The sequence below is a fragment of the Sinohyriopsis cumingii genome, chromosome 12 (genome assembly GCF_028554795.1).
Source record: "Sinohyriopsis cumingii isolate HCF-2022 chromosome 12, ASM2855479v2, whole genome shotgun sequence".
NCBI lineage: Eukaryota > Metazoa > Mollusca > Bivalvia > Unionida > Unionidae > Sinohyriopsis > Sinohyriopsis cumingii.
Window position 1 is genome coordinate 71,349,027 of NC_142972.1, and position 14,045 is coordinate 71,363,071.

A 14,045-nucleotide genomic window follows, 5' to 3' on the forward strand; every position below is an offset into this window, starting at 1 on the left:
TTCATTCCAAATATAACTCTGCAAAAGTCCTATCTGTATTGCATTCTTTACACACGCAGTTTTTCTTCCCCAACCTTTCTTCATACAGTTGAAACATTCTTGATGTATAACTGCATGGTGAACATACTGCTCTCTCCCACCAAACCAGATCTCTTTTTTCTTCATGTACCAAGTCCCATGATAGAAAACCTTCATACTCGGGGTGTTGCAACTTGTGGTCTCAGAACACATTATTCCAAATCTCAGCATTTGATTACTGCGTGCACTAAGCGATATGTGTTTTGTTCACCATATATGTTGTTGTGAATAAATGAAAACAAGCTTCATGTCAGAAATATGGTTTCATATTTGAAACAAAAGCTATTTATAAAACCTACATTGCTCTGTTCTTACCATCAAGTAATAGTAAGGAATCATTTAGCTGTAAATTAGAGCTTGCTATTTGGTTTGCCAAATCAAGGTGTATTACCTCCCCTTTGACTGTAATTGAGTGATCGCAATGTTTGCTTTGTTTCTCTTTGTTCAATAATGTATGCATTTTTTCAGCTTTATATTAAAAAGTAAGTAATTTAACACTGCTTATAGTGGAAAGCAGCCACAGTAATGATTTTTAGACTTTTTCTTAACTTTTTATGAGCTTTGGGTAAATGTAGGTATATGTTTATGTATTAGACAACTTCAATATGCAATTCAATTCTATTACTTAAATTTAACAAGTAGTGTATTCAGTGACAATTTTTATCAGTGTCTGCATATTGCATAGAGACATGAACTTGTCTTGGCATAGCAAAGTTTTTCACACATTTCTCCACCTCCAGCATACTTAACAGCTTGAGTCATAACAGTTTGTGCATACACTTTCTGTCTCCAACATCAATGTCAGCATTATAGGAACTTTGGATAGCTTTTTCAAATTTGTCTCTTGATGTCCTTATGTAACATACCTCATGTTGATGTGTTATTTGGGTTGATACACATTCCCCCACCCCACCCCCTTTGTTGTGGGGAACATTACCAGGCTTGAAGAAATTACTCTGTCTATTCTTTGCTTATTCACCCTTCCCCATAGTTTTATACTAAAAAGTAGCACTATGTTATTTAATTATTCTGTATAATACAGCTTATGGAACTCTTCCTTGGCTTTTATACCTTTTTATTAACATTTGGGGGTCATGAATCACATGTGATGATAGTTTAAATAAGTTTGGAATATCAGTATCTCTTGATGCTTCATGGGTGTGTGTATTTGTTTTAGTCACAAAAGGGCAATGGCCTTGTATCATTTTGACCTGTCATGTGGCACACTTATTTGTTTTGTTTGATTGATGTGAATAGGGATGCACTGTATGTTATTTCTGTGAGAGTCAGCAAGAAAAGAAATGCAATTTTGAAATTTAAAACATTTAAAACTTGTCTTATAGCCAGTGAGAGATGAAAATACAGTGCGTCATGTAATTTGATACCCTGTGATGTCATACTTGCTGATGTCAGCATGCTTGTGTTTCTTTTGTGTAGCATGCATGCCATAGAAAGATAACATGAAGATACAAAGGCAGAAAACAATTATTTTAATAACAAGAATAAGCCATTAATAAGTACAATACAACACAGCAACATGTAATGCGGATGCAATTTAACTACAGATATTGGTATCACATAAAATGCTATTGCACTATTATCCATGCACAAGCATGGCCAATTCTTTCTTACAATTATGCTCTAATATCAAGGAGTAAAATACAACTTTTTCAAAAAAAATTAAATCTGGTTATAGGACACACGGTACTAATTATACGGAAGAACTGTGAACCAGTCTAGAAATGGGTGAAGAAATAATAGAGTATTTACAGGTTTGGTGGTCCATAATTGGTTAATAATGAAAATTAAAATTTTAGGAAAAATATCTTTTGAGAGCTTATCCTATGTGTAATATAAAAAAAATATTGACAAATTTCTACTGATGCAATTTTAGCATTTTTACAGGCTTGACTCAGGAGTACTCAATACTGAAAGTAGCACCTGATTCATTTGGTGCAGAATCAATAACACATGTTTCATGCACATGTATGTAAACAAATTGCCGCGGGTCATATGGTGTTCTCTACACATAAACTTGCACCAAGGTTAGATGTGCATGAAAAATTATAGGTGTCATTATCAGCACCCATAAATTTAAAGTTATTGAATTTTGAATATGATAGTGTTTCCATATGTTTACCATTGGAGTGGAATTAGTACCGTGAGTCCTATATGCGACCTATACCATAATAGGAGTTTGTTGTTTCCATGGTTACCACGTGCATACAGGGTATCAATTTGGTGGTTTTTACATATGACAATCATAATGGAGTCTTTTTATCATGGTTTGAATGTGGTTTTGGAGAAAAATTCTATACAAAAGACAGATGGGGATGGTTTTATACACTGGAGAGAGGAAGTAGATAGCTCAGGCCATAGGGAAAAGAGCATAGTATGGCCTGATGGCAGAATTTCATATGATGGTACCCATAGATTGGCCTATATGGTTAAATACCATTTAACACATGCAACAATTCCCCAAAAGGGGGTGGGGGTGGGGAGATTTTATATGTAACCAACTTATGTCACAATCACTTATGCATCAGTACTGATCATTTAACTTTAGAGACACACTCAGCAGATCAAAGCAGAGAACATTGTAAAAACAAGGACTGTGCACAAAACTGCACATGCTGCATTGCCTCAACCTGTAAATTGAATTATTATATGTCGAGTCACATTGAATATCAATTATACCGGTCTTATTTCTTATCCTAGAATTAAACTCCTTGACACCTATTCTATGTTCAGCATGTTTCTCATATTGGTACATTACATTTTTGGGTAAACAGTATTGGAACTTTTCTGCATTCCTTTTGTTGAGGGAGCAGGGAGGGATATTTTCACTTAAAATAATAGTTTTCAACCCTTCATTCCAAATATAACTCTGCAAAAGTCCTATCTGTATTGCATTCTTTACACACGCAGTTTTTCTTCCCCAACCTTTCTTCATACAGTTGAAACATTCTTGATGTATAACTGCATGGTGAACATACTGCTCTCTCCCACCAAACCAGATCTCTTTTTTCTTCATGTACCAAGTCCCATGATAGAAAACCTTCATACTCAGGGTGTTGCAACTTGTGGTCTCAGAACACATTATTCCAAATCTCAGCATTTGATTACTGCGTGCACTAAGCGATATGTGTTTTGTTCACCATATATGTTGTTGTGAATAAATGAAAACAAGCTTCATGTCAGAAATATGGTTTCATATTTGAAACAAAAGCTATTTATAAAACCTACATTGCTCTGTTCTTACCATCAAGTAATAGTAAGGAATCATTTAGCTGTAAATTAGAGCTTGCTATTTGGTTTGCCAAATCAAGGTGTATTACCTCCCCTTTGACTGTAATTGAGTGATCACAATGTTTGCTTTGTTTCTCTTTGTTCAATAATGTATGCATTTTTTCAGCTTTATATTAAAAAGTAAGTAATTTAACACTGCTTATAGTGGAAAGCAGCCACAGTAATGATTTTTAGACTTTTTCTTAACTTTTTATGAGCTTTGGGTAAATGTAGGTATATGTTTATGTATTAGACAACTTCAATATGCAATTCAATTCTATTACTTAAATTTAACAAGTAGTGTATTCAGTGACAATTTTTATCAGTGTCTGCATATTGCATAGAGACATGAACTTGTCTTGGCATAGCAAAGTTTTTCACACATTTCTCCACCTCCAGCATACTTAACAGCTTGAGTCATAATAGTTTGTGCATACACTTTCTGTCTCCAACATCAATGTCAGCATTATAGGAACTTTGGATAGCTTTTTCAAATTTGTCTCTTGATGTCCTTATGTAACATACCTCATGTTGATGTGTTATTTGGGTTGATACACATTCCCCCACCCCACCCCCTTTGTTGTGGGGAACATTACCAGGCTTGAAGAAATTACTCTGTCTATTCTTTGCTTATTCACCCTTCCCCATAGTTTTATACTAAAAAGTAGCACTATGTTATTTAATTATTCTGTATAATACAGCTTATGGAACTCTTCCTTGGCTTTTATACCTTTTTATTAACATTTGGGGGTCATGAATCACATGTGATGATAGTTTAAATAAGTTTGGAATATCAGTATCTCTTGATGCTTCATGGGTGTGTGTATTTGTTTTAGTCACAAAAGGGCAATGGCCTTGTATCATTTTGACCTGTCGTGTGGCACACTTATTTGTTTTGTTTGATTGATGTGAATAGGGATGCACTGTATGTTATTTCTGTGAGAGTCAGCAAGAAAAGAAATGCAATTTTGAAATCTAAAACATTTAAAACTTGTCTTATAGCCAGTGAGAGATGAAAATACAGTGCATCATGTAATTTGATACCCTGTGATGTCATACTTGCTGATGTCAGCATGCTTGTGTTTCTTTTGTGTAGCATGCATGCCATAGAAAGATAACATGAAGATACAAAGGCAGAAAACAATTATTTTAATAACAAGAATAAGCCATTAATAAGTACAATACAACACAGCAACATGTAATGCGGATGCAATTTAACTACAGATATTGGTATCACATAAAATGCTATTGCACTATTACCCATGCACAAGCATGGCCAATTCTTTCTTACAATTATGCTCTAATATCAAGGAGTAAAATACAACTTTTTCAAAAAAAATTAAATCTGGTTAAAGCAAGCGAAGAAGATCACTGTGCCCTACCTTTGCCCGTAGAGAACAGCGTCGCACATGATGAATATAGAGTGGCGTCCGCAGAATTATTTTCAGGTGTGTGTGGGGGCAGACATGTAGTGATCATTTATTAAGTTTTACGGATGTTGGCTAGTGCCCCCCCCCCCCCCCCGCCCCGATGTGAGGGCGCTTATGGTCATGTTTTATGACTGTACATAACAATATCTGAAACACTTAGCTAAATACAAAACATCGTAATGATTGAAGCATGTAGAGGAGGTCAGTATGAATATTGTCGATGACAAGTAGCATCGTCCATGTTGAGTAGTGCTGTCTAGTGAGAAACAAAGCCATGATTTTAAAAACAAAAAATGGACTAAATACAAGCATTTAAAGTTAATGGATTCGCCAACGACAATGGAGACAGTGCAATCGGAGAAGTGATCTTTTTGTCTCTCCTGCGCTTTGAATGTGAGATAAAAAATTGTTTTGTATAAGTTTTCATGACTACTTTATTTTAAGAGGACACACATAAGAAACTAGCTAGTCCATCTTTCCCTTCCTCCGTCTTGATGTTCGTTTTGTATGTAGTCTCATGCAGATGTTCGTGTCCATTTTAAGCGAAGGGTCTTGAATCTCAGGAGATTTGGTGAAAAATGTAAAATTTGGTATTTCATAACCATGAACCTTGCTTAACCTGACCTCTACCGTCCCCCCTCCTTATTTCTTTTTTTTTTCTTGCGGCTTCGAACCAAATTGGAGTGGTTTTTTGTGGATCGCCATCTTTTCTTTTTGAACAAGTAGGGAAGAGCATGGTTCTTTGAAATATTTTTTTGTCGGTTTTGCGTGGTGAGTGCTAGTTACCATGCAGATTTCTCGCACTGCGGCAAGTGCAAGTTGTCTTGAAAAGAAACTTCACTTCGCTGCACTGGATATCTTAATTTTATGAAAGATATGTTGACCGAAAAACATATGGGTTTTTAACTTGTGCACAAGAAATGATACCGCATAGTATGGAATATCGATTTTTAATTTGTTATTTTCATTTTTCAGTTACCGTCAAAATTTAAGTTTCATCCAAAGCTATGTGTTTGATCCAGGCAACTGAATTCGCTTCAAATTATATTTACACTATTGGGTCGTGGAAGAAAACAAATTGAAATCTGATTGGTTTGTCGTCTTTGGCTCTTGTCTTATGCCACGATTAACTCTTCAAATCTGGCCATAAAAAACATTTTTCAGAGCGCACAGTGGAAAAAATGTCGTTAGTGATACACGTTCAAGTGTGTAATCCGCAATCGCTTATTATTATTATTATTATTATTATATAACCTAAAATAGTTTACCTTTTTATAACGTCATGTATATTCTGACTGACACCAAAATTCGGCATCCGTTATTACTTTGTGGGAGAGTAGAGATGCCGATGACAATGATTATTGTTGTTATTATTATTGTTATTATTATTTGTTTGGCTTTTTTTTTGTCAGTTTACGGTGCTTGGTACCCCTGCAGAGGAGGGAGGTGGTGGAAAGATCGACCTGATTAATGCAGGCGTGTTTAATGGCGTTGATGTCGCCATGATGGCTCATCCCGCTCCTTACAACGCACCAGCCATTGGATTCCTTGCAATTAAGACGTAAGGCGTCTAAAACTGCAGTAGTAGTAGTAGTGTGTGTATGTGATTTGGATTTTTAACGTAACTTTGAAAAAAATTCATATCGCTACGATGTCTGCAGTGTGGCAGTTTATAGTGATGTCTAGCACTGGGACATCATGCCACGTATATGTAGCATGATGTCCCACCCAGTCACATTATCCTGACACCAGGCCGACCAGTCCTAACACTGACCTCTTAATGATGGGCGTCTAGCGAGGCAGCTCTTAGTACCAATTTATATGACTTTGGCATCACTCGTCAGAGGTTCAAACCCGCGACCTCCCGCATCCGAGGCGGACGCTCTAACCACTAGGCCACCGGAGCGGTATATTAGTAGCAGTAGTAGTTCACAAAAAGAGTATCGTCGTCATCGTACTAGTTGCAGTACCGGTGGCATAAGTTGCAATAGCTTTGGTAGTAGGAAATTATCATCGTCGTCGTAGTAGTTGCAGTATATTAGTGTTAGTAATGGTTACGGTTGTTGTGATGTTGGTTCATGGCAGCTGTAGGGCACCAACATTATCAGTCAAGTACTTGCAGTGGTATCAACTTGTAGTTTAGTCTACTTCGCTATCGCTTTTGACGGCAGAATTTGACCATTAGATGTGACCTAAAATCATCACAAGAAGCACTGGTCCGATAAAGTGTCGGTCTGTATGAGTGATAACGACACATAGCTGTGTACATGACATATGACACATTTATACCCGATATAAATGTTTTTGACTATCGCGAGAGTATTTGTATGCCTCTAACTCACATAAATCACTAATACGTCAAGAGACTATTTTTATTGCATTTTTATAAACAGAAATCGATAGAAAACTACCATCCTTTCAATACAACATAAAAAGTTATGCACTTTGTGGTGATTGCACAAAGTGAACAGAATTGTTGGAAAGTCTGTTAAGCAGATATGACAGATTTATCCTCGCTTTACCCCGACTTAGGTTGGTGCATATGGGCTTGTTCAGGGTGCAGTCGGATACAGGTATACTAACCAGCACGGGTGTACTTAAAGTAATATTATATTATCGTTTACCTGTAATCAGAAACATATGAACGTGGAAGAGACTTAATTTAGATGGATATTGAATATCAGATGTCCTTCTTGGGGGGGGGGGGCAGTTCACGGATTTAAAAATAAAGCACAACACATTATTGGTTGTAGAAAATGGTAAATAAGTGGCCTTTCCCAAGGACACACAGAGTCAGCCAACCCAGGCTGGCCCACCCACGGCCCTTGGATTACCAGTCCCAGGGTCTACCACATAAACTACAACGGCTCCTACGACAGATATACAAAACATAGTCGACATGTACATTACAGACAAGGCTTGCACTGTACAGGTAAATACTCCACCCAGCTATTCTCAAGAGTAGTTCGATAGGTGTGCAGACACCTTCCCCAACCACCATCCACGTAGCCTTTTATTTTCAAATCACCAATACTCTTCCCACCACACAATAAAAATAGTATTTTCCACAAAATCCATTGGCTGAGCAGCAGAGGGGGCGAACAGACCACTTGTCTGAAACCTCATTTGCTTAAAATATAAGCTTCTTCCGAAATAAAAAAATAAGGTCACTGCTAACCTGACTGAGAGTTTTTATCGAAATTTGTGTTTACATACCGGAGATTCCGCCCCCTCTGCTGTTATCAATTAAAAATTATCGTATTAATAATGCCACCAGCTAAGGATTCTCACACTGCTAGATTAGCTCGAGAGAGACTAAAATCAATCAAAATATTTCTTCCTGTTCGTGATTCTGTTAGACAAAAATTGCAAGAACGTCAAGAAGCCTAAGTTGAATTTGCAGAAGGCACAGAACAGTTATTTAAACCGGTTACAAAAATTACTGAAAGAGTTTCAGAAGCTACTGAAGGTCTAATTCCATCAGTAAAACAAACCGCTGAGCAAACTGAAAAAATAGCAGCGAGAAGAAAACAATTTTTTTTTTTACGAGATCTTCCAACTGATATAGCTGCAGCTCAACCTCCACCCGTCGGCGAAGAAATACTTGAAGATACTGGTGAAATTCGTACTGAAATAGGTGATATGAAAGATCGTGTACCAGAAACAGAAATGGAGCAATCCAGGGCTAAAGTTGATATAAACGATAAATTTACCCAAAAAATATTAACGCCATAAAGGAAATTAAAGACACAGATGAATTGGCTAAGTTTGCCGCACGAAGTTATGATCAACGAGACAGTTTTAAAATCCGAGTATGCCAATGATGCTATAAGTCGTGAAAATTGGTACAAATGGATTTTTTGCATACATTATGGAGTTGATCGAGCTAGAAGCAATGATACTAAATATATTGAACTTATTGACGCAATAAATGAATATTCTACACTAATACGACAACGACAATCTCCATTGCAGCGACGATCTACTCAACCACAATCTCCACCGCAGCAGCAAACTACTCAACCGCAATCTCCAGAAGAAGAATCTCATGATGCACCAGGTGCTACTGGAAGTGGTTTGGGGAGTGGTCTTATTGCCTGTCCTAACAGTGTTCTTTCTGACGTAGAACGACTAGAAATACTGATTGGAGGAAAACGTGCAGGAAACAATTCTTCAGAAATTGTTAATGAAATATCTGATATTTGTCGAAGATTATTTCAAGGCGGTATTATGGATAGCATGTATTTATCGTTCCCTTATTGATGAAATTGCTGATGATTATCACAGCGACTGAACAATTAATTAATCAGTATATAAAAATGATTATACACACTGCTCAACGTGGACCAATCATGGTCAGGGTAGTAAACTCACGACTGCCAAATTACAAACAATTTACGGAGATGGACTTGGTGATGTTGTTCAGGGTCTATTTAGAAGGATGGCTCCGAAAGCAATACCGATTGCAAAACAATTAGGGATGAAGGCTATTGAGGCTGTTCGTGATAAAATTCCTGGCGCCATTGGTAATCTTGCCAGTAAAGCGTTTTCGACAGTCAAGGACAGACTATCTCGATCAGTACGAAAAAAACAGCAACCAATGAAACTGGCCAGCACTGAAGTTATGCCCGCAAATGTCAGTAAAATAATAAATCAAGCCGCAAATCAAAAACTAGCGGAATTATCTGAAGCAGAAAAAAATGTAGCTTCAAGTTTAATAGCAGGAAGCGGTCTTCGTGTCCTTGGCAAGTCAAGGCGACCATGATTTAGATCATAGCAATTATAATAAGATGTTCAAACGTGTATCCGATCCAGCGTTTGATATAAACGCACCAGTTCTCAAAGATGAATCAATACGCGATTATCAATTTTATTCTTATGACGCACGACAACCAAATCAACGTAGTCGAATCGAATTACAAGTTCAGGATACAAGTAGATATTTCTTACCCGCCGAAGCGTTTATTGAAGTAGAAGGTGAAATTATAAAAACAGATGATACTGAGTACGGAGGTGATGTTAGAATCGGTTTTGTTAACAAAGGTATTATGGCTTTGTTTGACAGTGCCACATACACGATTCATGGAAGAAATATTGAATCGATTCAAAAAGACGTTGATTTTGCCACAGCGATAATAGGTCTAGCAAGATATTCAGATGATTATACAAGATCAGCCGGTCCGACAATGATGTTCGCCAAAGACTTCTGATCACTCAGATCACATACAGTATAATATAGGACGACCAAGAAATTTTGCCAATAACGCTGATGCTGATGTGTGGCCGGCTGTTCATGGTACTAATCCAGATTTCAACTTAGGATTTTCATCACGACGATCGATGTTAAGAGGTAATCGTAGAAATTTCTCATGCGCGATTCCATTATCTCATATATTTGGATTTTGCAGAAATGTTAGAAAAGTTATCTTCGGGGCTAGACATACAATTGTACTGGTAAGAAAGGGTGATGATAACGATGCACTCTGGAGACCTGCTGGTGATGCTGGTAAAGTAATACTGACAAAACTTTCATTGTGGATGCCAGTAATGACTCCATCAATTGCTGAGGAACAAAAATTACTCTCTTTTATGGATTCAGGCGGTAAATCATTGTTATCATAGCTTACAGTGACCACAGAGAGTATCCAAAGTTCTGTTAATGGCTTATTTACATGGCATATAGCTTCACAGCAAGGTGTTTCCGCACCACGACATATTTGTTGCTTTTCAAGATTTTACGCGAATGGGTTCACAAGTACACAGTCACATGATAGTTGACAAACTTGGAGTTAATGAAGTTTCTTTGCGGATAAATGGACATCAAGAGCCAGCTGAAGATATATTGTTAAATTTTGATCAAAATCACGTAGCGCGTGCATATCATCGTTTGATGTCATTTATGGGACGTGATCAAAATATAGATTCTGGTCTGCAGATATCACAACTAGATTTTACAACATTATATTCGATTTATTATTTTTCGTTGGAACATCTTGATTTATCTAGACAATCTGTCGTTGATATTCACTTTCGAGCTCAGGTAACACAACCTCCTGTTGCCGTAGTTGGTCCACCAGCTATTTATGGTGCTTACAGTTGCTGTTATATTTAGCGACAAATCAATGTTGCTTGAGGGTGTTGGTGGTCGAATGAGAGTCGTTGATGCACCAGTGGAAAATCTATAATCATATTATTTAAAAACACGAGTATTATCATAAAATGCCATATCATCACGTTAGTGTCAGTCTGACTCCTGTTCAGATTAAAACCCTTCAATCAAATTCAGCAAAAACTGCGGAATGAAAATATCATTAAAGCGAGATCAGATCACGGGTGGTCAAAATGAATTATTATCAGAACGTCAACTTAAACATTTCAACAGCGCTAAACAATCAAAGACAGGCGTCAAACTTAATCTCTCTGCGGGTGCGGTTAAAGACTCAGTTAAAACAGGCGGTATTTTTCCACCTCTCGCGGCTATTCCAGCATTAATTGCCACAGCCGCACCTGCCGTAGCAAAAGCAGCCGCATTAGGTGCTGTTGGAACAACTGCTTGAATGTCATTAAAGAAAGCAACAGGGCGAGGATTTAAAAAAAGAGGGACCGGATTAAGATTACCGGGATCTCGTTGGGGAAGAGGTCTGAGGCTTCCAGGATCACTTCGTTAATTATTCCAGCATCAAATTTTGATTTACGTGATGCTGCTAAACAACTAAAAATAAAAAACTTCAGAGGTGTTTTTATGCGAGATCAATTGCCGGACCGACCAAACAGCGCTGAAACAGGTATTATTAATCTCGATAATTCAGGACTTGGTACTCATTGGACCGCATACGCAATTGATCCACGTGGAATCGTTTATTTCGATTCTTACGGGTTAGCTCCACCTCGTGAGTTCATCAAGTATGTCGCGCCACTTCACGCAGCGGTTTGGTATTCAACGCTACCAACACAATGACGGATCCGCCAATATGCGGCCGTGAAGTAATTAATGTACTCGACGCTATATCAAAGTCCTCCGCGGCACCTCATAAAGTCGTGCATGATTATACAAGTAACCGCTTCGTTTTGAACGGATCTTAAATTATAATGGTTGATATTTACGGAAGATCTTCTACCAGTAAGAAAAAAAAATCCGACATTGATTTGTCAAAGTACGCGACTAAAGATGAACTCGCTGATATTATGAACCTGGCTGGAGTTGACCGAGATGAAGTTGTTTTTCAGGACCGATACGGAAAACTAAAAACGAGCAACATCAAATGGAATGATATAGTTCGACGAGTACTCTGTGCGGTCACGGATAATATTCCTGTGTTTACTGACGGCGGTAGAATCAGGGATTCAAGTATATCGTTTATAACCATCAGAGATGAAATTGCAAAAGTATTGCTAATCGTGTAAGAAACACCGGCGACACAATGACAGGTGAACTCAGCATGAACGGAAACAAGATAACAGTGTTAAGAGATCCAACATCCGACGAAGATGCCGCGATGAAAAAATATGTGCACTTTAACTACAATACCGTTGACGGTAAATTATCCACGTTGCGGGCCGAGTATGATGTGCACGTAGGCGCTTTTGGAAGATTTCGAAGAAATTTTCAAAAAACCGATCAAGCCATCGATAAATTCTTCGGCACTCCGCACGCCGTTGACATAAAACTGTCTGATATCAAAACTAACCTAGACACAACTAAAAAAAGACTAGAAGATGTCGTAAGTGGAATTCCTGATATCGTTAACAAAATTAGTCTGATTAAAATTTCAGCCGGAATAACTCCCGGGCATATTACCAATATCGTATACACTGTGTCATCTGGATTCGCAACATGGTCGCAGCAAAATAAAACTTAAATATACTGCAACAGTCACTGGCGTGTACACGCTGTCTTTGTTTAGTGCTGCAAAATTCGAGATTTTCATAACGTACCCACCGACAAGTTTTCTGGAGTTGTGTCTATCATATTAAATAGCGGAAACGAAGGAATATTTATTCTGGAAGCAGCTGATAAGAAATTAACGGCAGCATCGTTCTGGTGGTGTCTAGAATTTGTGGCTGAAACACCTCAATTGGTTACTGTATAAAATATAATGAGTATCTCAGCATCGCAACATTACAGGTACAATCAAGCACGTGAATGGCAAACAAACTTAAAAGATCGAGTCGAACAATACACGGTAAAAATAAAGAAATATCGACGACGACTAGTTATCGTTGACGTAATCGTTTATTCAGTATCCGCTGTTGTTGTGTCCACCGGTGTATTATTATCAACGATAACAATGATGGCGCCAGTAGCCGTAACAATTTGTATTTCAGCTACAACATCAATTGCAGGTGTGCTCAATATCATTGCAAAAAAGATAAGTACTTGCGCGAATAAAAAATTAACCGATTACATGATAAAGTTGCACACGGCGACAGTAGCATACTCGAAGTTATCTTCGTTGTTATCAACAGGTCTTAATGATGGAATTATATCTGATTTTGAGTTTACAGAAATGATTAAAATATACAACTGTGTTGGTATTAAAGGCACAAATATATTAAATAATGACATCACTAGAGCTACTCCAGCAGTCCGTGACAAACAACTCCGCTGAAAACAGCGATGATCTCAGTAAGTTCGACTAATCCTGAATTTAACGTCAGTTTTCCAACTGCGATTCCAGTAAAAGAAATTGCACTAGCACAATTACGAGTATATTACAGTTGGCCAAATATCAGATCGAAATCATTTAATGGTACACCAGCAAATAATTCGCTTGCATTTGCTAATAAAAATAAAGATGATGGAACACCTGACTGGAACGTTATTGGGATACCCACTGGCAGTTATGAGAATGAAGAGATCAATGAAGAATTTGCGCGTAGAATAAAATCAATAACGGGAAAAGAAGCGAAAATATCAATTAACGTTCATGAGCTGACGCTATCTTCTGCGGTTGAGATACATTCTCCTGATTACGCCGTTGATATTTATCAATCATCGATAAGATCCGTACTAGGTTGGCCTGAAATCCCGCCAGAATATCATGGACCACCAGAAGCACGTCGGGATGATTTTACAATAAAGAAAAAGAAATTTATAACAATTCCAAAATATCTAGGCAAATTCCCATGGAGACAGACTGGAATTATCTGAATTACTGTTGCTGCTGATGGTGAACAGCTTCCCGAAATAGAACATTTGTATACCCATGATGATAAAGTAAATCCAATCATCGATGAAGGATTTATTCA

The 14,045-nt window shown here is 37.6% G+C and overlaps 1 protein-coding gene and 1 long non-coding RNA gene across 3 annotated transcripts in view; one reads left to right on the top strand and one right to left on the bottom strand.

Annotated features, from left to right (window-relative positions):
• LOC149786723 (uncharacterized) overlaps window positions 1-14,045 on the bottom strand; it is a 71,198-nt gene that overhangs the window by 43,382 nt on the left and 13,771 nt on the right. The window lies entirely within an intron of this gene.
• LOC149786724 (xaa-Arg dipeptidase-like) overlaps window positions 1-14,045 on the top strand; it is a 74,494-nt gene that overhangs the window by 2,517 nt on the left and 57,932 nt on the right. Inside the window, exon 2 of the mRNA XM_089977223.1 lies at window positions 6,209-6,357. Coding sequence (XP_089833349.1) covers window positions 6,209-6,357 — 149 coding nt within the window. The remainder of the gene's footprint in view (window positions 1-6,208; window positions 6,358-14,045) is intronic.